General features: G+C 36.1%; 1 protein-coding gene across 3 annotated transcripts in view; it reads right to left on the bottom strand.

Moving 5' to 3' along the window:
- Window positions 1–25780, bottom strand: part of ZRANB3 (zinc finger, RAN-binding domain containing 3) — a 304927-nt gene that overhangs the window by 131851 nt on the left and 147296 nt on the right. For 2 of the 3 annotated variants that reach the window (XM_010853654.1, XM_010853653.1), the window contains exons 4-6: window positions 15722–15900; window positions 11995–12226; window positions 4914–4999 (exon numbers count right to left, since the gene is read on the bottom strand). In XM_010853654.1, the coding sequence (XP_010851956.1) occupies window positions 4914–4999; window positions 11995–12226; window positions 15722–15900 (497 nt within the window). The remainder of the gene's footprint in view (window positions 1–4913; window positions 5000–11994; window positions 12227–15721; window positions 15901–25780) is intronic. The other variant, XM_010853656.1, reaches the window with a different exon arrangement.

A 25780-nucleotide genomic window follows, 5' to 3' on the forward strand; every position in this document is an offset into this window, starting at 1 on the left:
CTCTTAGCAACCCCATGGACTACAGCCCACCAGGCTCCTCCATTCATGGGATTTTCCAGGCAAGAGTACATGAGTGGGTGTAGAATGACCATGCTGCTGCTGCTGCTAAGTTGCTTCAGTCATGTCTGACTCTGTGCGACCCCACAGAGGGCAGCCCACGAGGCTCCCCCGTCCCCGGGATTCTCCAGGCAAGAACACTGGAGTGGGTTGCCATTTCCTTCTCCAATGTGAAGGAATGACCATACATATACCTTTAATATGTACTAATCACTCAGCATTTTTCCTGTCATAAAAATTTAGACAACTGATATATGGCAAAACCAATACAATATTGTAAAGTAAAAAAATTTTAAAAAAAATTTAGACAACTATTTCTTCTGAGAAGTGGAATGGGCACAAAATACGAGCTAGAAAGAAAGTTCATAAAATTTGATAAATTACTATAAAGATATTCTTAACCTTCAACCATGACATCAGGGAGGTGACTGCTGCTAACAGGATGCATGGTTGGACTATCTTGTGCCTTTTTTTCTTTATAAAAGAACATTTATTAAAGTTACCCTTGCCTAAGTCTTTCTTCGGAGAAGGCAACGGCACCCCACTCCAGTACTCTTGCCTGGAAAATCCCATGGATGGAGGAGCCTGGTAGGCTGCAGTCCATGGGGTGGCTAGGAGTCGGACACGACTGAGCGACACTTCACTTTCACTTTCCACTTTCATACACTGGAGAAGGAAATGGCAACCCACTCCAGCGTTCTTGCCTGGAGAATCCCAGGGACGGAGGAGCCTGGTGGGCTGCCGTCTATGGGGTCGCACAGAGTCGGACACGACTGACGTGACTTAGCAGCAGCAGCAGCAAGTCTTTCTTACTGCCAGGAAAAGTGAAAAATAATGTAAGAGGAAGTCACACAGACGGCAAGCCATTTAACCTCACCAGGTATCTATAAGATGACAGAGGGGGACCACTTGATCATAAAGTCTTTCTAGCTCTAATGCGCTCCTGGTTGAAAATTGAATGTGCTGTCTTCTTCAAATCATATTTGAATTTATAGCTTCCTCTAAATATAACCCAGTGGTGTGAATGATGTAAGGAATCTTGAAAATGAGATGCTCTGATTCAGTAATACTTTCTCTGTACCTTTCAAAGCAAGCCAGCTAAGTAGTTACCTATACCTAGACTCTTGTCTCAAAATCACTTCACATAAGTATTATAACTGTTTGCCATCCTTTATGTATTTAATATGCTTTACAAAGGCAAAGTTCTGTTTTACCTCAAGCTTCATTTAACTTTATTTTTAATATAGTCATGACATTTCAAATATAAAATAAGGGTTTAGAACTGAATAACTCACCATAATTTGGTTTCTGCAGAATTATAGTGTGAAAATGACAACTTCATAGATTCAGAACATTACAGGAAAAAAAAAATTAACATTCTACAAACTAACTTAAAATTCCAGGAAATGCCTTGATCTGAAACAGAGTCTATGGAAACAGTGCTTCCAAGGTAAAGAAGTAAAGGAATAACTTGAAACTTATGAAATGGAATCTGAAAGAAAATGCCTTAAGAGGCATGATAACAGTCTTGAAATGACTTTCTCTAGTAAACATGAAGGGCTTCCCAGGTGGCACAGTGGTAAAGTATCTGCCTGCCAATTCAGGAGACACAAGAGATTTCGGTTCGATCCCTGTGTTGGGAAGATCTCCTAGAGAAGGAAATAGCAACTGACTCCAGTACTCTTGCCTAGAAAATTCCAGGGACAGAGGAGCCTGGCAGGGTAGAGTCCATGGATTGAAAGAGTCACAACACCACTGAGTGACTGAGCATACACACACAGTAAACAGGAAATAGAACACAATCTCCCCAGTCAAGCATTGCATACAGATAAACTTTTCTTTCAAATAGTGTCTACATTCAAAAGCAAGAAAAGGACAGGCTTCCACTTCAAACACTTATATTTTCACGTGGTAAGTTCTAATCAGAAAAGAAATGTATTCTGACCACTTAGGTTTTCCTAGTCCCCAAAAGGCAAATGTATTAATGTGTTAATGTGTTTGTTTTATGTAGGCAAATTTTTGGCATTTATAATCTGCAAGAACCATGATTAAGGACTCCCTAACAATATCCAGTATTGCATCTATTTGGTATTATATTTTAAAACTGTTTATTATCTGTATACAACTTTGTTTTTCTTTTTTTTTTTTTAATTTTATTTTATTTTTAAACTTTACAATATTGTATTGGTTCTGCCATACATTGAAATGAATCCGCCACAGGCATACATGTGTTCCCCATCCTGAACCCTCCTCCCTCCTCCCTCCCCATACCCTCCCTCTGGGTCTTCCCAGTGCACCAGTCCCAAGCATCCAGTATCGAGCATCGAACCTGGACTGGCAACTCGTTTCATATATGATATTATACATATTTCAATGCCATTCTCCCAAATCATCCCACCCTCTCCCTCTCCCACAGAGTCCAAAAGACTGTTCTATACATCAGTGTCTCTTTTGCTGTCTCGTATACAGGGTTATTGTTACCATCTTTCTAAATTCCATATATATGCATTAGTACACTGTATTGGTGTTTTTCTTTCTGGCTTACTTCACTCTGTATAATAGGCTCCAGTTTCATCCACCTCATTAGAACTGATTCAAATGTATTCTTTTTAATGGCTGAGTAATACTCCATTGTGTATATGTACCACAGCTTTCTTATCCATTCATCTGCTGATGGGCATCTAGGTTGCTTCCATGTCCTGGCTATTACAAACAGTGCTGCGATGAACATTGGGGTACACGTGTCTCTTTCCTTTCTGGTTTCCTCAGTGTGTATGCCCAGCAGTGGGATTGCTGGATCATAAGGCAGTTCTATTTCCAGCTTTTGTGCTAGAATACCTTAATGAAATCTCTCTGGTTTTGAACATTTTTCAGCTCATTATCTCAGGTCTTCTAAATAATGGTATCAGCAGCAAATAATGATAATTTTGCCTTTTTCTTTCTGAATTTTACCTCCTGCTTTTCTTTTGAGTAGTTAAATGAATATCCCCAGAATAAAGGTAAAGTGCAAAGACAATTAACCCCTCGCCTTGGTATTAGTGTTTCATGTGATGGTTGCTTTAGACTTAAAACACACACACACACATACACATAAAATATGTATTTACATTTATATAAATGACATACATGAAATGAATAACTTATATTCAAAACTTTAATCGAAGATAAATGCTGAACTTCATCAAATTATACCTCAACATAAATGGAGGAAATGAAATGAAGCTTTTCCTTTTCATTATTAACATGGCTAATTATATTAACAAATTTCCTAATATTAAACAATGACTGCATTCCTGATATAAATTCCATTTCCATATGGTTAATGTATTAGGCTTTTTAATGAGTTTATGGTTTATATTAATACTGAATATTTCTCCATGTATAGTCTTAATCCGAGCTTTCACTGTCAAGGGCCCAGTTTCTATCCTTGATCAGGATTAGGGAACTAATCCTGCTACTGTGTGGCACTAGAATGGAATGGAATGGATCAGAACATCTCAACTGCATGGGGTTATCTCAGGGAACTGTAGAAAGGAAAAAATAAAATACACATACACACACATATATACTGAGAAAAAAGGTGGGATTCATATCAAATATCAGGAGCTGACTTCCACTATATATAAAGATTTCCAGTATATTATTAAGGTAAAAGAGCCAATAAACTTAGTGAAATGAAGGGCAAAGAATACAGACAACTGACAGGAAAAAAGTATAAATGACTCTACAAGTATGAAAAAATGTTAAGCTGCATTTAATAACATAAGAAGACTGATGTGCATTAAAACTGCTATCAGATCACATTGGCATGAGAAATAATTTCTCTTTGAATATGTTAGTAAGGTGTGAGGAAAGAGATAATCATGCTGCTGGTAGGAATATAAATTGGTATAAACTTTGAGAAGCATAATTTGCAAATGCTTAAAAAATATAAAAATGCAAATGCCCTTTGTATGAGCAATTCCATTTATAATAAATTTATGTTACAGACTTATTCCCATGTACTGAATATATAACACGGAACACTAAAATACCTAGTAATTATTGAGTGCTCACTATGTGCCAGTCACTATTCAAGACTTCATAATATAAGCTCATTTAAGTCACATAATAACTCAAAGGAGGGAATAATTATTCTCTTTTTTGAGCTGAAGAAATTGAGGGATAGAGAGGTAAAGTTACTTTCTTAAATGAAATACCTGGTAGGTATTGAATGTGAAAATAAAACACAGGTAGTCTAATTCTAATTTGCATGCTCTTTGCCACTATAATACATAGTAGACTGCATAAATAAATTACAGTGCATCCAAGCACTGAAATACATAGCAACATTTTAAAAGAATAGCAAAGCTTTTCTAGTAGCTGATATTCAAAGATCTCTAATAGACAGTAGGTAAAGACAGCAAAGTGCAGAACAATGTGTACAGCATAATACTATACATGTAGAAATAAAATGAAAGAATATTATACATACATAACCATATGTGTTTTTCATGCATAGAGTACCTATAGAAAAATACATAAGAAATTGCCAACACTGGTTACCTGGGAAGGGAAATGGTTAACTGGAAGACATAAGCAAAATGGCCACTTACTTATCATTTCTGAACAATGTGCACATCCATCTGGTCGATACAAATAAATAATTTTAAAAATGAAAGGTAAAAAAGAAAGAAAGAAAAACTTCCATTATCTACTCCTTTTTTTCATTCTATATATGGGTCATTCACCCAAGATTTTACTTCAAATTATTCCATAGCTACCATGACTTTATAAAACCCTGGAAAAAAAAATTTAAGAGAGCTTAATGTTCATGGTAAATAGGATTAAAACTTACAGAAAAGAGTTTTTCGTACCTGACATGTGCATTACAGTATCTTTTGGCATACTCAGTCCATGTTCCAAATTTTTGTGGAAAGAGAGCTTCAATCTGCATGAAAAGCTGTAACAATATAGGTATTCTCAATATGCTGTAATATTTTCAAGTTAATTGCTGTTATTGTAAGTCCAGTTAATGAAATAGTAAAAACAAAAATGCACCTCTTTTTCCTCAAGGCTCTTCCTTCCCCTCTACCTACCCATCCTGCCATCCTATTTTTCAGGACTAACTCCTATCTCTTTCTTCAATATATATTTATATGTTTTGTATGCCTATATATGCATCTTTATATATTCTCTTTTATTTACATGATCATATAACATACACAATTAGAATTTTTCCACCAAGCCTATTTTAGACATCATTAAAGTACATATACATCCATCAATCACCTATCCATCCATCCATCTCCCATCTGCATGTCTAATAGATGGGTTTATACAGTACATTTTTAGAAATTATGGCATGTTTTTAAAATTTTGATAGATGTTACCATGCTGCATTATAAAAGGATGATACCAATTTATACTCCCATCAATAGAATCATAAAATCTTTTAATTTTTATAACTTAAATAGGCTGTATACAGCATTTCACTGTTAATAAGCATTTTAAAAAATGACTGTTTTATTGAGATATAAATTCATATACCACTTTTACTGTTCATTTTTAAAGTGTATATTTCAGTGGCTTTTAGTATATTCAAAATGTGCCTTGATCACCACTATCTAATTCTGGAACATTTTTATCACTCTGAAAATAAAATCTATACCCATTACTAGTCATTTTTTGTTTCCACTCTCTCCCAAACTTGGCAACCACTATTATATTTCCATCGCCTAGAATTTGCCTATTTTGGACATTTCATATAAATAGAATCCTAAAGTATGTAGTCTTTGTGTCTGGCTTTCCCTTAGCATAATGTCTTCAAGGTTCACCCATTTTGTAGAGTATACTGCAACTGCTGCTCCTAAGTCACTTCAGTTGTGTCCGACTCTGTGTGACCCCATAGACGGCAGCCCACCAGGCTCCCCGGTCCCTGGGATTCTCCAGGCAAGAACACTGGAGTGGGTTGCCATTTCCTTCTCCAATGCAGGAAAGGGAAAAGTCAAAGTGAAGTCGCTCAGTCGTGTCCGACTCTCAGTGACCCCATGGACTGCAGCCCACCAGGCTCCTCCGTCCATGGGATTGTCCAGGCAAGAGTACTGGAGTGGGGTGCCATTGCCTTCTCCCTTTGTAGAGCATATTAGTATTTTACTCCTTTTTACAGCTGTATTTTGTTTATCCATTCAGCAGTTATAGACACTGGCTTTTTTCTACTTTTTGGATTTCATTATGATCAGCTATATATTCAGTTCTCTTGGGTATATACCTAGTAATGGGATTGCTAGGTACTATAGTAATTTGATTTTCAATTTATTAAGGAACTGCCGAAATGTTTTCCAAAGTGGCTTTGTTGCTTTGAAAATCGTGAAAGTGTTAGTCTCTCAGTTGTGTTCGACTCTTTGTGATCCCAGGGACTGTAGCCCATTAGGCTCATCTGTCCATGGCATTCTCCAAGCAAGAATACTGGAGTGGGTAGCCATTCCCTTCTCCAGGAGATCTTCCTGATACAGGTATTGGATCCGGGTCTCTTGCATTGCAGGCAGGCTAAGCCATCTTACCATCTAAGCATCCAGGAAAGCCTTTACATCCTTTTTATATGACAACATACTCCTAAGTAACAAATTGTCCAAAGAAGAAGAAACAAGGGAAATTAGAAATTAGACAAGACTTTGGAATAAATAAAGTTGAGACAATAACATACCAAAATTCAGATCCAATGAAAGCAGTGCTTAGAGTAAAATTATATCTGTATATGTTTATTATTAAAAAAGAAGAAAGTTCTCAAATTAATCATCTAACCTTTAACATTAAGACACTGGAAAAGAAGAGAAAACTATACCCAAAACAAACAGGAGGTATAATATAATTAAGACTAGAATGGAAATAAAATAAAGAAGGGAAAATACAGAAATAAATCAACAAAGCAAAAAGTTGGTTCTTAAAGAGATCAACAAAATTGACAAAATTTTAGCTATAACTGAGAAAAACAAGATGACTCAAATTACTAAAATTAAGAATGAAAGAGGGGACACTACTCTTAGCCGCACAGAAATAACGAAATATTAAAAGAGAGTTCTATGCACAAATGTATGCCAATATATTAGATAATTTAGATGAATGGACAAATTCCTAAAAAAGATAGAATACCAAAACTGATTCTAAACTAAATAATCAATCTGAATAGACATTTGATCAGTGAAGAGAATGAGCTGTTAACCTAAATCCATCCACAAGGAAAAGTTTAGACCCAAATAGCTTAACCATCAAATTCACCAAATATTTTTAAAATACAATGTTTTGCAAAATCTTTCAAAATATAGTAGAGAAGAGAACATTTTCCACTTCATTCTTTGACACTAGTAATACTTAAATAACAAAACTGGACCAAGATACAATTAAAAAAAAACCCACTACAAATCAATCTCTCTTATGAATAGAGACACAATGATTGTCAACAAAATATTAACAGACTGAATCCAGCAGTACATGAAAGGATTATATATTATGACCAATGAGTTTTATCTTAGAATGCAAGGTTGGCTTAATATGTGAAAGTCAATTATTATACTATAGCCTATCAATAAAGTACAAAAACATATGAGTACCTCAATAATGAAGAAAAAGCATTTGACAAAGCTCAACATCCTTTCATGATTAAACACTCAGTAAACAAGGGGTAGAAAGGAACTTACTCAACCTGATAAAGGAAATCTTCAAAAACCCACCATTAACAAGGGTTTAGGAGGAACCAGAAATCAAACTGCTAACATTCTTGAGCTCATAGGGAAAGGAATGCAGTTTCAGAAAAACATCTACTTTTGCTTCATTGTCTGAGCTATCAGGGTTTCCCTGGTAGCTCAGACAGTAAAGAATCTGTCTGCACTGCAGGAGACTCGGATTCTATTCATGGTCCAGGAAGTTCCTCTGGAGAAGGGAATGGTAACCCACTCTAGTATTTTTGCCTGGATGGAGAATTCAGTGGAAGAGGAACTGGCAGGCTACATTCCATGGGGTCACAAAAGAGTCAGATACTACTAAGCAACTATCACTCTGCTTCATTGACTAAGCTAAAGGCTTTGACTGTGTGGATCACAGCAAAATTCTTAAAAAGATGGAAATACCAGACCACATTACCTGTCTCCTGAGAAAACTGTATGCAGGTCAAGAAGCAACATAACTGGACATGGAACAACGGACTGGTTCCAAATTGGGAAAGGAATACATTAAGGCTGTATACTGTCACCCTGCTTATTTAACTTATATGCAGACTACATCATATAAAACAACGGGCTGGATGAATAACAAGCTAGAATAAAGGTTGCCCGGAGAAATATCAACAACCTCAGATATGCAGATTATACCATTCTAATGGCAGAAAGTGAAGAAAAACCAAAGAGCATCTCGATGAGGGTGAAAGAGGAGAGTAAAAAAGCTGGCTTGAAACTCAACATTCCAAAAGCTAAGATCATGGCATCCACTTCCATCACTTCATGGCAAATAGAAGCAGAAAAAGTGGAAGCAGTGATAGATTTTCTATTTGGGGGCTCCAAAATCACCGTAGACAGTGACTGCAACCATAAAATTAAAAGATGCTTGCTCCTTGGAAGAAAAGCTGTGACCAACCTAGACAGCATATTAAAAAGCAGAGACATCACTTTGCCAACAAAGGTCCATATAGTCAAAACTAATAGTTTTTCCAGTAGTCATGTATGGATTTAAGACTTGGACCATAAAGAAGGCTGAGAGCTGAAGAATTGACAGTTTTGAATTGTGCTGTTAGAAAAGACTCTTGAGAGTCCCCTGGACAGCAAGGAGATGAAATCAGTCAATCCTAAAGGAAATCAACCCTGAATATTTACTGGAAGGACTGATGCTCAAGCTGAAGCTTCAATACCTTGCCCACTTGATGTGAAGACCTGACTCATTGGAAAAGGCCTTAATGTCGGGAAAGTTCAATTTAGTTCAGGTTGCTCAGTCGTGTCCAACTCTTTGTGACCCCATGGACTGCAGCGTGCCAGGCCTCCCTGTCCATCACCAACTCTCAGAGTTTACCCAAACTCAGGTCCATTGAGTCAATGATGCCATCCAACCATCTCATTCTCTGTCGTCCCCTTCTCCTCCCACCTTCAATCTTTCCCAGCATCAGGGTCTTTTCCAAGGAGTCAGTTCACATCAGGTGGCCAAAGTATTGGAGTTTTAGCTTCAACATCAGTCCTTCCAATGGATATTCAGGACTGATTTAGTTTAGCATGGACTGGTTGGATCTCCTTGCACTCTAAGGGACTCTCAAGAGTCTTCTCCAACACCACAGTTCAAAAGCATCAATTGTTTGGTGCTCAGCTTTATAATCCAACTCTCACATCCATACATGACTACTGGAAAAACCATAGCATTGACTAGACGGATCTTTGTTGGCAAAGTAATGTCTCTGCTTTGTAATATGCTAAGTTGGTCATAACTTTCCTTCCACGGAGTAAGTGTTTTCCTTCCATGGAGTAAGCATCTTTTAATTTCATGGCTGCAATCACCATCTGCAGTGATTTTGGAGCCCCCAAAAATAAAGTCTGTCATTGTTTCCACTGTTTCCCCATCTATTTGCCATGAAGTGATGGGACCAGATGCCATGATCTTAGTTTTCTGAATGTTGAGTTTTAAGCCAACTTTTTCACTCTCTTCTTTCACTTTTATCAAGAGGCTCTTTAGTTCTTCTTCACTTTCTGCCATAAGGGTAGTGTCATCTGCATATCTGAGGTTATTGATATTTCTCCTGGCAACCTTGATTCCAGCTTGTGCTTCCCTCAGCCCAGCGTTTCTCATGATGTACTCTGCATATAAGTTAAGTAAGCAGGGTGACAATATACAGCCTTGACATACTCCTTTTCCTATTTGGAACCAGTCTGTTGTTCCATGTCCAGTTCTAACTGTTGCTTTCTGACCTGCATACACATTTCTCAAGAGGCAGGTCAGGTGGTATGGTATTCCCATCTCTTTCAGAATTTTCCAAAGTTTACTGTGATCCGCAGTCAAAGGCTTTGGCATAGTCAATAAAGTCAATTCCAGTCCCAAAGAAAGGCAATGCCAAAGAATGCTCAAACTTTCGCACAATTGCACTCATCTCACATGCTAGCAAAGTAATGCTCAAAATTCTCCAAGCCAGTCTTGAACAATATGTGAACCGTGAACTTCCAGATGTTCAAGCTGGCTGTAGAAAAGGCAGAGGAACCAGAGATCAAATTGCCAACATCTGCTGGATTATCAAAAAAGCAAGAGAGTTCCAGAAAAACATCTCTTTCTGCTTTATTGACTATGCTAAAGCCTTTGACTGTGTGGATCACCATAAACTGTGGAAAGTTCTGAAAGAGATGTTGGGAAAGATTGAAGGCAAAAGCAGAAGCAGGTGGCAGAGGATGAGATGGTTAAATAGCATCACTGACTCAATGGATGTGAATCTGAGCAAACTCTGGGAGATAGTGAAGGACAGGGAAGCCTGGCATGCTGCAGTCCTTGGTTTCACAAAGAGTCAGACGTGACTTAGTGACTGAAGAACAAAACAAGGGCAATACTTAAAGGTGAAAGACTGAATGCTTTCTCATAAGATTAGGAACAAAATAAAGATGCCCACACTTGCCATTTCCATTCCAAACTGTACTGGAAATTCTAGCCAAGACAATTAGGCAATTTAAATACAATCTTGCGTACAGAAAATCCTAAGCAGTCCATTGAAAACTATTAGAAGTAACGAATGAGTTCACCAAGGTTGCAGTATACATGATCAATATGCAATCAACTGTATTTCTACAAATGAAATTAATAAAACAATTCCACTGACAACAGCATCAAAAAGGATAAAATATTTAACAAAAGATGCAGAGGAGTTATCCTATTATAACTACAAAGCACTGTTAGAAATTTAAAACCTAAATAAATTAAAAGATATCCCAAGTTCATGGATTAGAAGACTTAATATTGTTAACATGGCAATACATTCCAAACTGATCTACAGGTCCTACACAATAACTATGAAGCTGGATTGTCTACAGAAGTCGCCAAGTTATTAAAAACAATTCTTAGGAAAATTCAAGGGACCTAGAATATTCAAAATCATCTTGAAAAAGAAAAACAGAGTTGCAAGACTCACACTAGTTTCAGAACTCCTAATTTAGAATTTATAATCTTCTCCTTTTTTGGTGAAGAGTCCCAAACATCCCCAATTTGTATAATCATCATAATCTACAAAACCGGGATTTACCCTTGCTTGGAATAGCACCTATCCTGGGTGAGGCATGAAGGTACTGGCATGTAATTACATGCGACACAAGGACCACTACTGTATTGTCAGGGTTCTCTTTCTTATGGTAAGTAATCAATAAGTGATTAGTCATTTTACTATCATCATGCAGAATACACATATCTTTTATATACTCCCATTCTGAAATGATACATTTTGCATATTTTTATAAAGATATAATGAACCCCACAATCCAGGGACATAATTTTGGAACATAAGGAAATTACCTGGGGTCCACTCTTCCACTTCTAGTATTTACAGCAAAAATATAAAAGGTAAAATTGAGAATTTTACCATCATTATCTATGTACTTTTATGTGTCTTTCAGAAGACTTCCAGAGCAGAGAACAAATGCAGAGCCATGGTAATACTTGGAGAGATGTGACACCATAGCTGTCTCTCAGAGTTGGCTTATTACAAATGTATAGTAAATATAAAAATCTTATAATAAAGGTAAAAGACATATATAAATATACCTATAAGCATGGCTAAGGTTCACACATACATAGATAAAAACAGTCATGGTAACAGATATATTTAGCCATAAATAGATGCCTAGAATTTTCCAATGTGCTCTTATGGCATTTGACGCATCTAATTTAAAAATTATAAAAACAGTGATTGATGCCATTTTTTTTAAGCCCAAAATATAAGGAATTTAATACCTCTTCGGGTCTTCCCAATGCTGGAGTTCCTGTGAGCAGAATGGCTCGTTTGGCTTTCTGTACTATTGGCAATAAAATCCGGCTGCGAGTTGCACTTCTGGACTTCATGTAGTGTGATTCATCTACAATAACCACTTTGAAGTTCTGATTATTCAGTGCATCTATCAGAGTCTCCGCATCTGTGGTTAAAAGGCCATAACCCAGAACTGTCACTTTGCTGGTTGATATTCTCCTAGAAAACATAATCCATGTACTTAAAAAATATTTTGGTAACCAATGTATCACAGACAATACATTTCTTAGGGAAGAGATACAGAGGAGAAAGAAGAGGAAAAATAAGAAGAGATGATACAATGCTGAAACCCAGTGTCTCTTAATTTACCATCTTTAAATATGATAAATCAGAATCCAAATTTAAAATTTGGTTAAGAAAACGAAATTTATAGTTAAATGGTCTTTGGAATATTTTGACATCCAGGTCGCCACACTTTACTGGGATAATAAGAAAATTACTTTCTGGGAATATTTGCTTCAATGCATCTAGAATTCTTGTATATAAAGTAGGTAATTTGAAGATTAGTTGACTATTCAGTGAAGACTTCCCACCAACGGGATAGCGGTGTTTTTCATCTCAGGCACTACTGTGATTATAAGCAAGATGATAATGTTACAGGTATGTCCAGAGCACTGCAGGGCATTTCACATTTTGAACCCTCTCATTAAAGGCCAGTAGAGTCCCTATCACTGTGACAACAAAAGTGAGGCCCTGGCCCTGGGGTGATATAATTCATATATTTATAATATTCTTTACCACACTGTATGAAATTATTCATTTATATATTTATTTCCCTTATTCTATCATAAGATGGGTGAGGACAGGGAATGTGTCTTATTCTTATTTGTATATACAGTGTTGTGCTCCCCATGAGTCTGTAAAATGAGATAATTAGAAAAATATATTCATTAACAATAAAATGTATCACTTTTGCATTTTCTATATGACCAGTGAAAAACACAGGACAGTGTCAAGTCTTTTGCAGTTCTCTAGTCTCTAACAGAAAATTCAGATCTCCTAAAGAGCCTAATATGAGAAGGCAATGGCATCCCACTCCAGTACTCTTGCCTGGAAAATCCCATGGACGGAGGAGCCTGGTAGGCTGCAGTCCATGGGGTCGCTAAGAGTCGGGCCTGACTGAGCAACTTCACTTTCACTTTTCACTTTCATGCATTGAAGAAGGAAATGGCAACCCTCTCCAGTGTTCTTGCCTGGAGAATCCCAGCGACAGAGGAGCCTAGTGGGCTGCCGTCTATGGGGTCGCACAGAGTCGGACACGACTGAAGCGACTTAGCAGTAGCAGTCTCTAACAGAAAATTCAGATCTTCTAAAGAGCCTAATATGAGTACTAATATTAGTACTAATATGACAATTTTTGCTTTTTTTTTTCTGAAGGACAACCACATTTATACCTTGGATAAATCCACTCAATATAGGGACTTATGGCACCCCACCTTACATAGAGGTTGCCCAGCCTTACATAGAGGGGAAGGCAATGGCACCCCACTCCAATACTCTTGCCTGGAAAATCCCATGGACGGAGATTTTCCCATGGTCGGACACGACTGAGCGACATAACTTTCATTTTTCACTTTCCTGCATTGGAGAAGGAAATGGCAACCCACTCCAGTGTTCTTGCTTGGAGAATCCCAGGGACAGGGGAGCCTGGTGGGCTGCCGTCTAGGGGTCGCACAGAGTCAGACACTACTGAAGCGACTCAGCAGCAGCAAGAGCAGCAAGACATTGGGTAAGTTTTTCTGCCCTTAGCTATCATCCTGCAGAAAAGTTACATGCTAGGGTTGAAGCACTATCTAACATATGCCAAATGTTATTCATTTAAAAATATTAGCCACTGTTTTAATTGCAAGAGTATAGTTCCAAAATAGTAATAAAAACTAGAAGGCTTAAATGCTATAAATATGATAGAGGAATATTTTAAGACTACTTCAATGTAAACTTTTTAATAAAGTATAGCTATAGAAAATGATTATAGAGGCTATAATAAATTCTACATTCTCTAAACTATTAAGTCTTAAATTTCATGCAGCTTTATTAAAAAAGAGGAAAATTTTCATAATTATTATCTACATTTTATTTTGTCTTTACAAATATAGTGTCTAAATTTTCTGGGGCCCAAGAAGACATATTTTACTGAATTAGAATTCCAAGGCTGAAAGAGAAAAAGGCAGCTATCTATTTTGTCTGGTTCCTCTTTCTACATTCACAAAGGCCAACTTTATTTCTACAAATACATTTTATGTTAACAATCTTAGAGAATAAAATATAGAAGAATAATACCACACACAAAAGAATCTAACAAAAATCTATATATTTATTTCTAGTAGAAACATAACTTTATTTGTGACTCAGAAATGGTAATTTTGAACTTCTAGGAACATGACAATTTGTAAATTCACCTAGAAACTCAATGTAATAAACTATTAATATTCAAATTGATTGGTTTATTCCAATGGCTGGAAAACAAAATGAGAAAAAGACAGTAACTATACTATGATTTTAGAATAAGGACTTCAAACAGTCACAAAACAAATGTTTTCAATACAGAAAATATTAAAACTATAAATTGAAATAATAAAAAAGTAAAATTGCCTAACATTAATTTTGAGTTACACATAAAACTTGCATATAAAGTAACAACTTAGAAGGCAAAACCTGCCATAGTTGCTGATAATAAAACCTCACAAACTTCAAGTTAATCACTGAAAAGTTGGAAAATTTATTTTTCAACTTCAAAATAGTCAATTTAAAGTATATTTAAGGTATATACAAAGTAGCTATATTCATATGTTTTTAAAGCATGTATATTTTACATTAAAAAAAATACCATAAAGGAACATATAACATTAAATATATGGTTGGTTTTTAGATAGGTAATTCATATTTTAAAATGGAAAATAAAATTCTTTACATTACTTTCTTATGGAGAAACAATGGAAATAGTGACAGACTTTATTTTCTTGGGCTCCAAAATCACTGCAAATGGTGACTGCAGCCATGAAATTAAAAGACGTTTGCCCCTTGGAAGAAAAACTATGACCAACTTAGCATATTAAAAAGTAGACACATTACTTTGCCAACAAAGGTCTGTCTAGTCAAAACTATTGTTTTTCCAGTAGTCATGTATGGATGTGAGAGTTGGACCACAAAGAAGGCTGAGCACTGAAGCACTGATCCTTTTGAACTGTGGTGTCGGAGAAGACTCTTGAGAGTCCCTTGGACTGCAAGGAGATCCAATCAGTCAGTCCTAAAGGAAATCAGTCCTGGATATTCATTGGAAGGACTGATGCTGAGGCTGAAACTCCAGTACTTTTGCCACTTGATGCAAAGAGCCAACTCATTAGAAAAGACCCTGATGCTGGGAAAGATTGAAGGCAGGAAGAGAAGGGGATGACAGAGGATGAGATGGTTGGATGGCATCACTGACTCCATGAACATGAGTTTGAGCAAGCTCCGGGAGATGGTGAAGGACAGGGAAGCCTGGCATGCTGCAGTCCATGGGGTCACAAAGAGCTGGATATGACTGAGCAACTGAACAACAGCAACATTACTTTCTTAATTCTAAATTCTGCGATATTTCATTCCAAACACTGCTATACATTAATTATACACAGGAGGGCTTTTTTTCTTAAAGATTAAAAAAGTTGTTTTTACCCAACATCAGTTTTATTCTGGATAACATTGATTTCTTCAGGACTCAGCTCCGGGATCCACTTCTCTATTTCTTCAGTCCAAGGATACCTCAGAGATGAAGGGACCACTATTAGAAGAGGCCATTCCTCCTTATAGAAGTAAGCGATGCCAATTGCCTGAACTGTCTTTCCTAGACCCATCTAAATTAGAAACAAATAAATAATGTTCAAATATTAAACATTATTAAACAAATTTATTAAGCAAATTACTAAAAGTTTTCCAAGAGCAGTTATATTACTAGTTACCATTTCAAAGTTTTAAGGCATAACACTCAAGTACAGAGTCAAAAGTTTTCAAAGTTGAAACAAGATCCGGATGAAGATAAATTTTTTCTATCTTGTATTTTAACAACAAATAGAGGATAAGTTAGGCAGGACATGGGAACAGGTAAAGGTAACTTAGGAATGGACACACATGCATACACACACACACACAAAGCACAACCTACACATTTTACTATCAGATCAGATCAGATCAGTCGCTCAGTCGTTTCCGATTCTTTGCGACCCCATGAATCACAGCACGCCAGGCCTCCCTGTCCATCACCAAATCCTGGAGTTCACTGAGACTCACGTCCATCGAGTCAGTGATGCCATCCAGCCATCTCATCCTCTGTCATCCCCTTCTCCTCCTGCCCCCAATCCCTCCCAGCATCAGAGTCTTTTCCAATGAGTCAACTCTTCGCATGAGGTGGCCAAAGTACTGGAGTTTCAGCTTTAGCATCATTCCTTCCAAAGAAATCCCAGGGCTGATCTCCTTCAGAATGGACTGGTTTATCTTAATATTCTATACCTCCTTCCAAGAAATAGCACATAACCCAAACTTTAGCTCTACATAGTCGACCTAATGGTAAATTCTAGCTCTAAGAGAAAAGAACAAGCTTTTACAAAATTTACTTTTGTAAATCTGAACCAAAGAATGACTATGTACCACTAGATATGTTTCCTAGTCCTTGAAGCCTTCCAATCCTTAGAGCTGAAACCCACTTAAATTAGGTTCTGGGACCAACTTAGTTCCAAGACAGTAGAGATTTAAGATTTGAGAGATTCTTTAAATCTCTTAACAATTTAAGAGATTTAAGAATCATCACCTGGCTTGGGATCATTAATGTTGCTTCTTTCCTGCAACAACTCTGATCACGGGCACAGTTCCAGGAACTGAGTCATGGCCTTATTTTGTGTGTGTGGACCACACCACAAATCTGTGCCATAGTTGTGAGTTCCTGGTTTTGCTTCCTTTCAAGGTTTCATTACTCATTTTCTTAATCTCAGTTTCTCTAGATATAGGGCTCTCTTTTCTTCTGCAATATCTTAGGGAATAGAATGCTTTCTTTGGGACTCAGATTCTACCATCAGGTCCTTATATTTCGCTTGCTGCTAAATTTACATAGTATCAATGAGCTGCCTACCTGGACTTTGGTGCATTTCACTTAGTGTGATTAAGAGTGGTCTGTTTTGGCCTGCCACGCATCAGCTGATGAACCAGTGTTTAAAATTTCCTAATACTGTCTGCTCCTGAGGTCAAGGATGTAGGTCTTCCCAGATACTGTAAAATGTAGAGGAAAACAGGCAGGACATTCTGAGATAAACAGGAGCAATATTTTTTTTCAATATATCTCCTGGAGTAATGGAAACAAAAGCAAAAATAAACAAAGAAGACCTAACTAAACTTAAAAGTTTTTGCACAGCAAAGGAAACCATAAACAAGAAGAAAAGACAATCTACAGAATGGGAGAAAACAGTTGTAAACAAAATGACTGACATGGGACTCATTTCCAACATACACAAAAACAACTCATGTTTCAATATCAAAAAGACAATCCAGTCAAAAAATGAATAGAAGATCTAAACAGACATGTCTCCAAGGAAGACAAACAGATAGCCAACAGACATGAAAAGATGTTCAACATCACTAATATTAGAAAAATGTAAATCAAAACTGCAATTAGGTATCACCTCACACTACTCAGAATGGCCATCATGAAAAAGTCTACAACTAATAAATGCCGGAGAGGGTGTGGAGGAAAAAGGAACCCTTCTACACTGTTGGTAGGAAAACAAATTGGTGTAGCCACTATGGAAAAGAGTATGGAGGTTTCTTACGAAGCTAAAAATAGAGTAACCATATAACCCAGTAATACCACTCCTGGGCACATATCTGGAGAAAACTGATTTGAAAATATACACACACCCCAGTGTTTATAGCAGCACTAAACCCAATTAGGAGAAGGCAATGGCACCCCACTCCAGTACTCTTGCCTGGAGAATCCCATGGATGGAGGAGCCTGGTAGGCTGAAGTCCATGGGCTCGCTAAGAGTCGGACACGACTGAGCGACTTTACTTTCACTTTTCACTTTCATGCATTGGAGAAGGAAACAGCAACCCACTCCAGTGTTCTTGCCTGGAGAATCCCAGGGACGGCAGAGCCTGGTGGGCTGCCGTCTATGGGGTCACACAGAGTCGGACACGACTGAAGCGACTTAGCAGCAGCAAACCCAATTAAAAACCAAATCAGTCTCATTTCCTTGGAGAGCAAAGGAAAGTCATGTCTTAATATATATCAATCAGGAGGCATTGTGATTTAAATGAAAAGTTTTCCTTGAGTTTTATAGCTTGAGCGAGAAATTTCAGAATCTAACTTGGAATCACCGAAAAGAACAAATTTCTGAATCTGCATAACTGATCAGGTATCTGAATTATCTGAAGATAATACCCTATCCTGGTTGGACAATTCACCTAAAAAATGAGATTCCAGTCTGTTTTTATCTAGTTATCTTTCATGGAAACAACCCTAAATTCATCATCTCTTTGTTAAAGATCATTTAGTTAAATGAATAATGGTGATTTCGAGAAACTAGAAAGATTTACCTACACAAAGTAAAGCAAGCAAAGCAATCAGTTGTTAATGTTCTCAAGTAATTTTTTAGGTATTTGCTGTTGCTTGTTCCTTTTTTGGGAACCATCAGTACAAGATAGTTTAATAGGACAAATTCAAACAAAAGATGATTCCAAATTAAAAAATAAAAGTATATTAATGTAGTCTCATGTTCCCATTAAGGAAAGAAATGATCCATAGCATAGAATAGCTGTTTTTTAGATAAAATTTATCAAAAGGAAAATAACTGTATGAAACTATTTTTATTGGAGAAATAAACTTTCAAATTATGTACTTAGGTTTCAATACTTTGCAAATAAGTTTAAATAGCCTAACATTCAGTTATAAAAGCAATAACACACTTCAAGTAACTTAAGCATAAAGAAGTAACCCCATTCAAAAGGTGGTTTAAAGCTCTTGGCTTTAACTACCATAGCATTTGTTAAAGTAGAATAACACAATGTTTCAGAACAATTAAGCCTAAATCACCTATTTGGAACAAAATCCTTGACTCAATAATAATACAGCTGTTTAGGTAACTACCTAGGAAGAATTATATAAAGAATATACTAACTTCAAGAGAACATTTTATCAATATTTTCATAATAATCAATCATTGTTATACTAGGGAGAACAATTTTACATTTTCTAAATGTCTTTTTCCATAAAATTATTAAGATCAACTAAATAACAATGGTCCTGACATGCTAATGTCTGTTTCTTTCTTTCTTTTTTTTTTTCATCATGATAACTTTTAGATAGCAACTATATACAGAAGATGCCTGGTGATTGAAAAATTTTTGAAACATAAAATTTTTGCTGATTTTCAAGTTATAAGCAGCTTGTAGCTTTTAGGGTTGAGATCTGGATTGTTTTTAGAATAGGTGGTCTATTTGTTCTAGAAGATACCCCTTTGGAGGACCCTTTTAGGTGTGTAGATTTAAAATTTTAATGAAGAACTGAATTAAAGAAATCCACATAGAAAAATTAAGAAGTATTAAATGCAGAAAACGCTTCCTCCTTTGCACCTAAAGGCAGGAAATAAATTCTCCTTCTGGCCACAGACTCTTATAACTCCAGGAAGGAGCCAGACGAATCTACAAACAAACCTCATTAAACTAACCCTTATCTTCCTAGTTATATTTTCACCATATACCAGCCCTAGCCCAAACCCTGTTGCCTTGTCAATTTTTGACAAATTTACTGTTTCATTATCTAAAAGGTATACCAATTTCCTGTTCTGGTCACTTCAAGTCCTCATTTTCTTGTGATGGTTCTCAAGTACATGAAAAAATTCAGCATAATTTGCATATCTTCCTGTTATCCAATTTATCTTGGTCAGTTTAGTTTTCAGACCCAGCCAGAGACCCTAAGAGAGTCAAGGAAAACTCTTCATTTCTCTGCACTAACCACTTGGAAATGTAATAAAAGTAGGTCTTTGCCTCACCCCTCACTAGAAGACAATTTCCAGAAAGATCAAATATTTATGTACTAAGAAGGAACAAAGAAAGGTAATAGAAAAATATGTGTAGAAATAAAAACAGAGTAGACATTTTAATTCACTATACCAAATCCAAAAAACATAAAGGAAAATACAGAGAGAATTACATGGAAACAAAACAACAACAAAATGTAATACAAATGACAAAAGGCCAAGTTCCTCAATTTATGAAAAGCTTCTATCAAAAGGGGAAAGAAAAAAAAAAGACAAACAATCCAATGGAGAAAAGAACTGAATGACCAATTTATATATGTTAAGTACGCTTAACAACCATCAAAAAATGCCCAAGGTCACTCATACTTAGGGATGAAGAAACCAAAACCTTGAGAACCCATTTTTTCACCTATAGAATAAGATGAACAAAAACTAAAGATATGATAACAGTGTTGGAGAGAGTACGAAGAAATCTGCACTTATACACTGTTGCGGATCTAAACCAGTAATGTGGCCATCCAGCAAGTCCAGTCATTTCAGTTTATCCAGGGATATGCTTGCATAGTACACAAAATCACTAAAGAAGATATTGGCTAGAGAAATTATGGTACCTCCATATAATGAGACATTAGGTAATATTCTTATACGGAAAGACTGGAAAGCCATAGGATGCAAATACTGTACTGAAAGAAAAATAGTATGGTGAATATAATTCAGTTAGTACTGAGAAAGGAGAGAGAGAGAAGAGAAGACAGAGAGGGGAAGAAAGGGAAAGAGGAAAGAAAATAGGAAGGAAGGATAGGAACTATTGATAGCATAACCATTGGAGGGAGGGCTTGCAGGGGTAGGACTGGAAGGAAAATACTGACTTTGAGCTTGTATTGTCTTCCATGCAGTGTACTTATCCCCCTGAATAAATATTACTTGGAGGGGGCAGTAAAGAAGAGACAGAAAAGTTCTTTTAAAAATACGCAAGAGTGGGAAGGAGTCAAGATGGCAGAACAGGAGGACGTGGAATTCGTCTTTCCTCTTAAGTATATCAAGAATACATCTATAAATGGAACAACTGCGGAGGGAGAAATACTCCAAAACTCATTCTAAGAGGTCACCATGACCTGGATACCAAAACCAAACAACGATATCACAAAAAAAGAAAATTACAGACCAATATTACATTTGAACACAGCCGCAAAAATCCTCAACAAAATACTAGCAAACAGAATCCAACAACACATTAAAAGGATCATATACCATGATCAAGTAGGATTTATCTCAGGAATCCAAGGATTCTTCAATATATACAAATGAATCAATGTGATATATTAACAAATTAAAGAATAAAAAACAAATGATCTTCTCAATATATACAGAAAAAGCTTTTGGCAAAATTCAATATCCATTTATGATAAAAACTGCAGAAAGCAGCACAGCGGGAACCTACTTCAACATAATAAAGGCCTTATATGACAAGTCTAGAGCAAACATCATTCTCAGCAGTGAAAAAGTGAAAGCATTTACTCAAAGATGAGGAAAAAGACAAGTATTCCCACTCTTCACTCTTACTCAACATAATTCTGGAAGTCCTATCCACAGCAATCAGAGAAGAAGAAATAAAAGGAAAACAAACTCAAAAAGAAGTAAAACTGTCACTGTTTGCAGATGACATAATAGTATAAAAAGAAAATCCTAAAGATGCCACCAAAAAACTACTAGAGCAAATCAATGAATCTGATAAAGTTGTAGGATACAAAGTTAATGTACTTCTATACACTTACAACAAAAGATCAGAAAGAAGAATTAAGGAAACAATTTACCATTGCAACAAAAAGAATAAAACTACCTAAGGAGGCAAAAGATTGTACTCAGAAAACTATGAAACACTGATGAAAGTAATCAAAGATGACACCAACAGAGAGATATAGCATGTTCTTAGATGGAAAGAATCAATATTGTGAAAAATGACTATACTACCCAAAGCAATCTACAGGCTCAATGAAATCCCTATCAAATTACCAATGACACTTTTCACAGAACTCAAACAAAAAATTGTACAATGTGTATGGAGACACAAAAGAACTTGAATAGCCAAAGCAATCTTGAGAAAGAAAAATGCAGCTGGAGGAATAAATCTTCCTGACTTCAGACTGTACTACACAGCTATGGTAATTAAGACATTATGGTACTAGCACAAAAACACAAATATAGATTAATGGGAAAAAATGGAAAGCCCAGACATAAACCCACACACCTATGGTGACTTCATCTATGACAAAGGAGGCAAGAATATACAGTGGATAAAAAAGTCTCTTCAATAAGTGGTGCTGGGAAAACTGAACAGCTACATGTAAAAGAATGAAACTAAAACACTCCCTAACACCATGCATAAAAATAAACTCAAAATGGATTAAAAACCTAAATGTAAGGTGAGCCAATATAAAACTCTTAGAGGAAAACTTAAAACACTCTATGACATACATCATAGCAAGATCTTTTTTGACCCACCTCCCAGAGTAATAAAAATAAAAATAAACAAATGGGACCCAATTAAAGTTAAAAGCTTTTGCTCAGCAAAGGTAACCATAAACAAAGCATAAAGACAACCCTCAGAATGGGAGAAAATGTTTGCAAACAAAGCAACATAGCATTAATTTCCAAAATATACAAATAGCTCATGAGGCCCAGTATAAAAAAAAAAAAATCAAAAAATGGGCAGAAGATTTAAATAGGCATCTCTCCAAAAACATACAGCTGGCCAAGGGGCACATGAAAAGATGCTTAACATCATTAATCATTAGAATGCAAAACAAAACTCCAATGGGGTATCACCTTACAGTGATCAGAATGGCCATCATGAAAAATCTACTAACAATAAATGCTGGAGAGGGTGTGGATAAAAGGGAATCTTCCTACACTGTTGGTGGGAATGTAAATTAATACCACCACTATGGAAAACAGTATGGAGGTTCCTTTAAAAATCAAAAATAGAACTACCATAGGACCCCAGCAATCCCACCTCTGGGCTTTTATCCAGAGAAAGCTCTAATTCAATAACATACATCCACCACAATATTCATTGCAGCCCTACTTTCAATAGCCAGGACATGGAAGCAAGCTAAATATCCAACAACAGATGAAAGGATAAAGAAGATGTGTATACATATACATGAGTCTGAGTGAACTCCGGGAGTTGGTGATAGACAGGGAGGCCTGGTGTGCTGCGATTCATGGGGTCGCAAAGAGTCGGACACGACAGAGCGACTGATCTGATCTGATCTGATACATATACAATGGAATATTACCCAGCCATAAAGAGGAAGAAAATTCTGTCATTTGCAGAGACATGCATGGCCCTAGACACTGACATACACAGTGAAGTAAATCAGAAAAAGAAAAACAAATATCATACATTAATACAGAAATGGGGAATCTAGAAAAGTGGTATAGATGATCTTATTCACAAAGCAGAAATAGAGACACAATGTACATTAAAAAATGTATGTATACCAAGGGAGAAGGGTAGAGTGGAATGAATTGGGAGATTGGGATTAATATATATATAATACAATATATAAAACAGATAACTAATAAGAACTTACTATATAGCACAGGGAACTTCACTCAGAACTCTATGGTGACTCAAATGAGCAGGAAATCAAAAAAAGAGGGGATATCTATATCTATAAACATATATACATATATATTGACACAGCAGTGCACAGCAACCATATTCCAATTTTTTTTAAGTAAATTAAAAAATATGCAAGAGACCATTTGAGAAGTAGCAAATTTCTGAGTATTGGTAATGTTTATGGCAACATCTGGGCATCTACTATGACTTTCTAAAAAAGTCACAGTATACTGAAGTACTGTAACTTTTAGCTGGAGTGGTAGGGTGGTGAAGGAGGGAAAAGGAAAGGGTAGAACGGGAGAGGAATGAGGAAAGGGAGAGATGTGAACTAAACACATGTATTTAAGTATAGAATGAAAAAAGTCCTTTTCCAAAAGAAATATTGGTTAAACCCACACTCAGGGAAAAACAAAGAAGCAAAACGAAGAAGTCCAGGGTGGCTTGTTTCATCCTATTTCTGCTGATGATTATTAGGTCTAGACTCAAGGTAAGTCACTTTTCCTTAATATGCTTGGATTTTCAATATGTAACAGTGTGGTGGCTATGTATTATAATACTCATTTCAAGGGAATAAGTGGGAAAATGTTTAAGGAATAATTGATGTTTCCCGGGAAAAAAACGATTTAGGTCAATAAAAAAAACAATCATGATGTTTTGAACTACAAAACAGAATGAAAAACAATTAACATAGACTATAACATTTTAGAAGAATTTCAAGTTATAGTTGTATTCTGGGAAGCAATCTGTTCATACCATATTCAAAATCTTCACCACCCCAAAATAAGCCTCTTTAGAATAAGGATTATTTTGAGCTGTATTTTTGAGAAATAGCACACACAGGAGAAGCTTTGAAGTTGAAGTAAAAGCTACCCTTTTGAAAGGAAAATCTACATTTATAAAAGAGATCTCTATTTTTAAGGTATCTCCCTCTTAATATCTGGAATAGAGGGATCACTCTAAAATTACGACACTCTTAGCAATGGAGAAGGCACTGACTGAAATCCGCATAACAAATCATACCCTTGCTAACCATGGTTTTCTCGGAAACTTCCTATAACCCCTCTTCCCCATCCCTGGCCCCTGTCATATTTCCTTTGTGTTTAGCTGAACATGGTATTTAAGGTGGTGGCTTGAGTCATTTAAAGAATTTTACTCATTTTCTAGGTATCTCCCTTGTATATATGTTAATAGACTGAGCTTTGTTTTTCTCTTGTTAATCTGTCTTTTATTGCAGGGAGTCTCAATCAAGAACTGAAAAAGGTAGAAGAAAAATTATATTTCCTCTCCTACATTCATATTTAATCTTGAAATGATCACAAGATAGTAAAAATGAGATAACTTTAATGTAAAATGCTCAAAAATGTATGTATTATCATTCAAACAGTAGTACTCCTAAGGTAAAATATGTATTACTAAAAGATCATGACAGAAAAATATAGGTTGGTAACACTAAGTAGTTCAGAAGTAGATATTTCATATATTTTTCCTATCTTTAAAAAACCTGCTTTGTAAAATCAAAATTAGGTGAGCAAACTCTAATAAGATTCTTTTCATTTTCCCCATATGTATTATAGGATTAGTGCCTTGGCAATTTCTAGAAAATGAGAGCTCAACACAACACAAAGAATACAATTACAGATGCTTAGAATAAAAAGAAAGAAAAGAAAAGGAGAAAGAAAAAGTGAACCAATCTTTTGTTAATGTTCTAGGTTCTTAAAATCTATTAAACTTATGAATGGCTTGTATACTAATTAAAAATTTAGACTTTGAGGCACCAAATTCCCAACCCTGACTTAAAAGAACTGGACTTCTAAAATAAGGACCCCTAAAAAAAAAAATAAGGAGCCCTAAAGTGATTCTCATACGGATGGCTCTCAGACTGCATTTTGAGATTAATTACTCTAAAGATTAAACACTGGAGAAAAATATCAGAGTGCTTTTGCCTAATTTTTTTGCCATATTCTTCTCAGAAAAAAAAAAAAAAAAAAGAGGAAACCAAAATTAACACTTTCAGGACTTCCCTGGTGGGTCTAGTGGTTAAGATTCCACCTTCCAATGCAGGGGACTTGGGTTCAGTTCCAG

Source organism: Bison bison, unplaced genomic scaffold, assembly GCF_000754665.1.
Source record: "Bison bison bison isolate TAMUID 2011002044 unplaced genomic scaffold, Bison_UMD1.0 scf7180017864330, whole genome shotgun sequence".
NCBI lineage: Eukaryota > Metazoa > Chordata > Mammalia > Artiodactyla > Bovidae > Bison > Bison bison.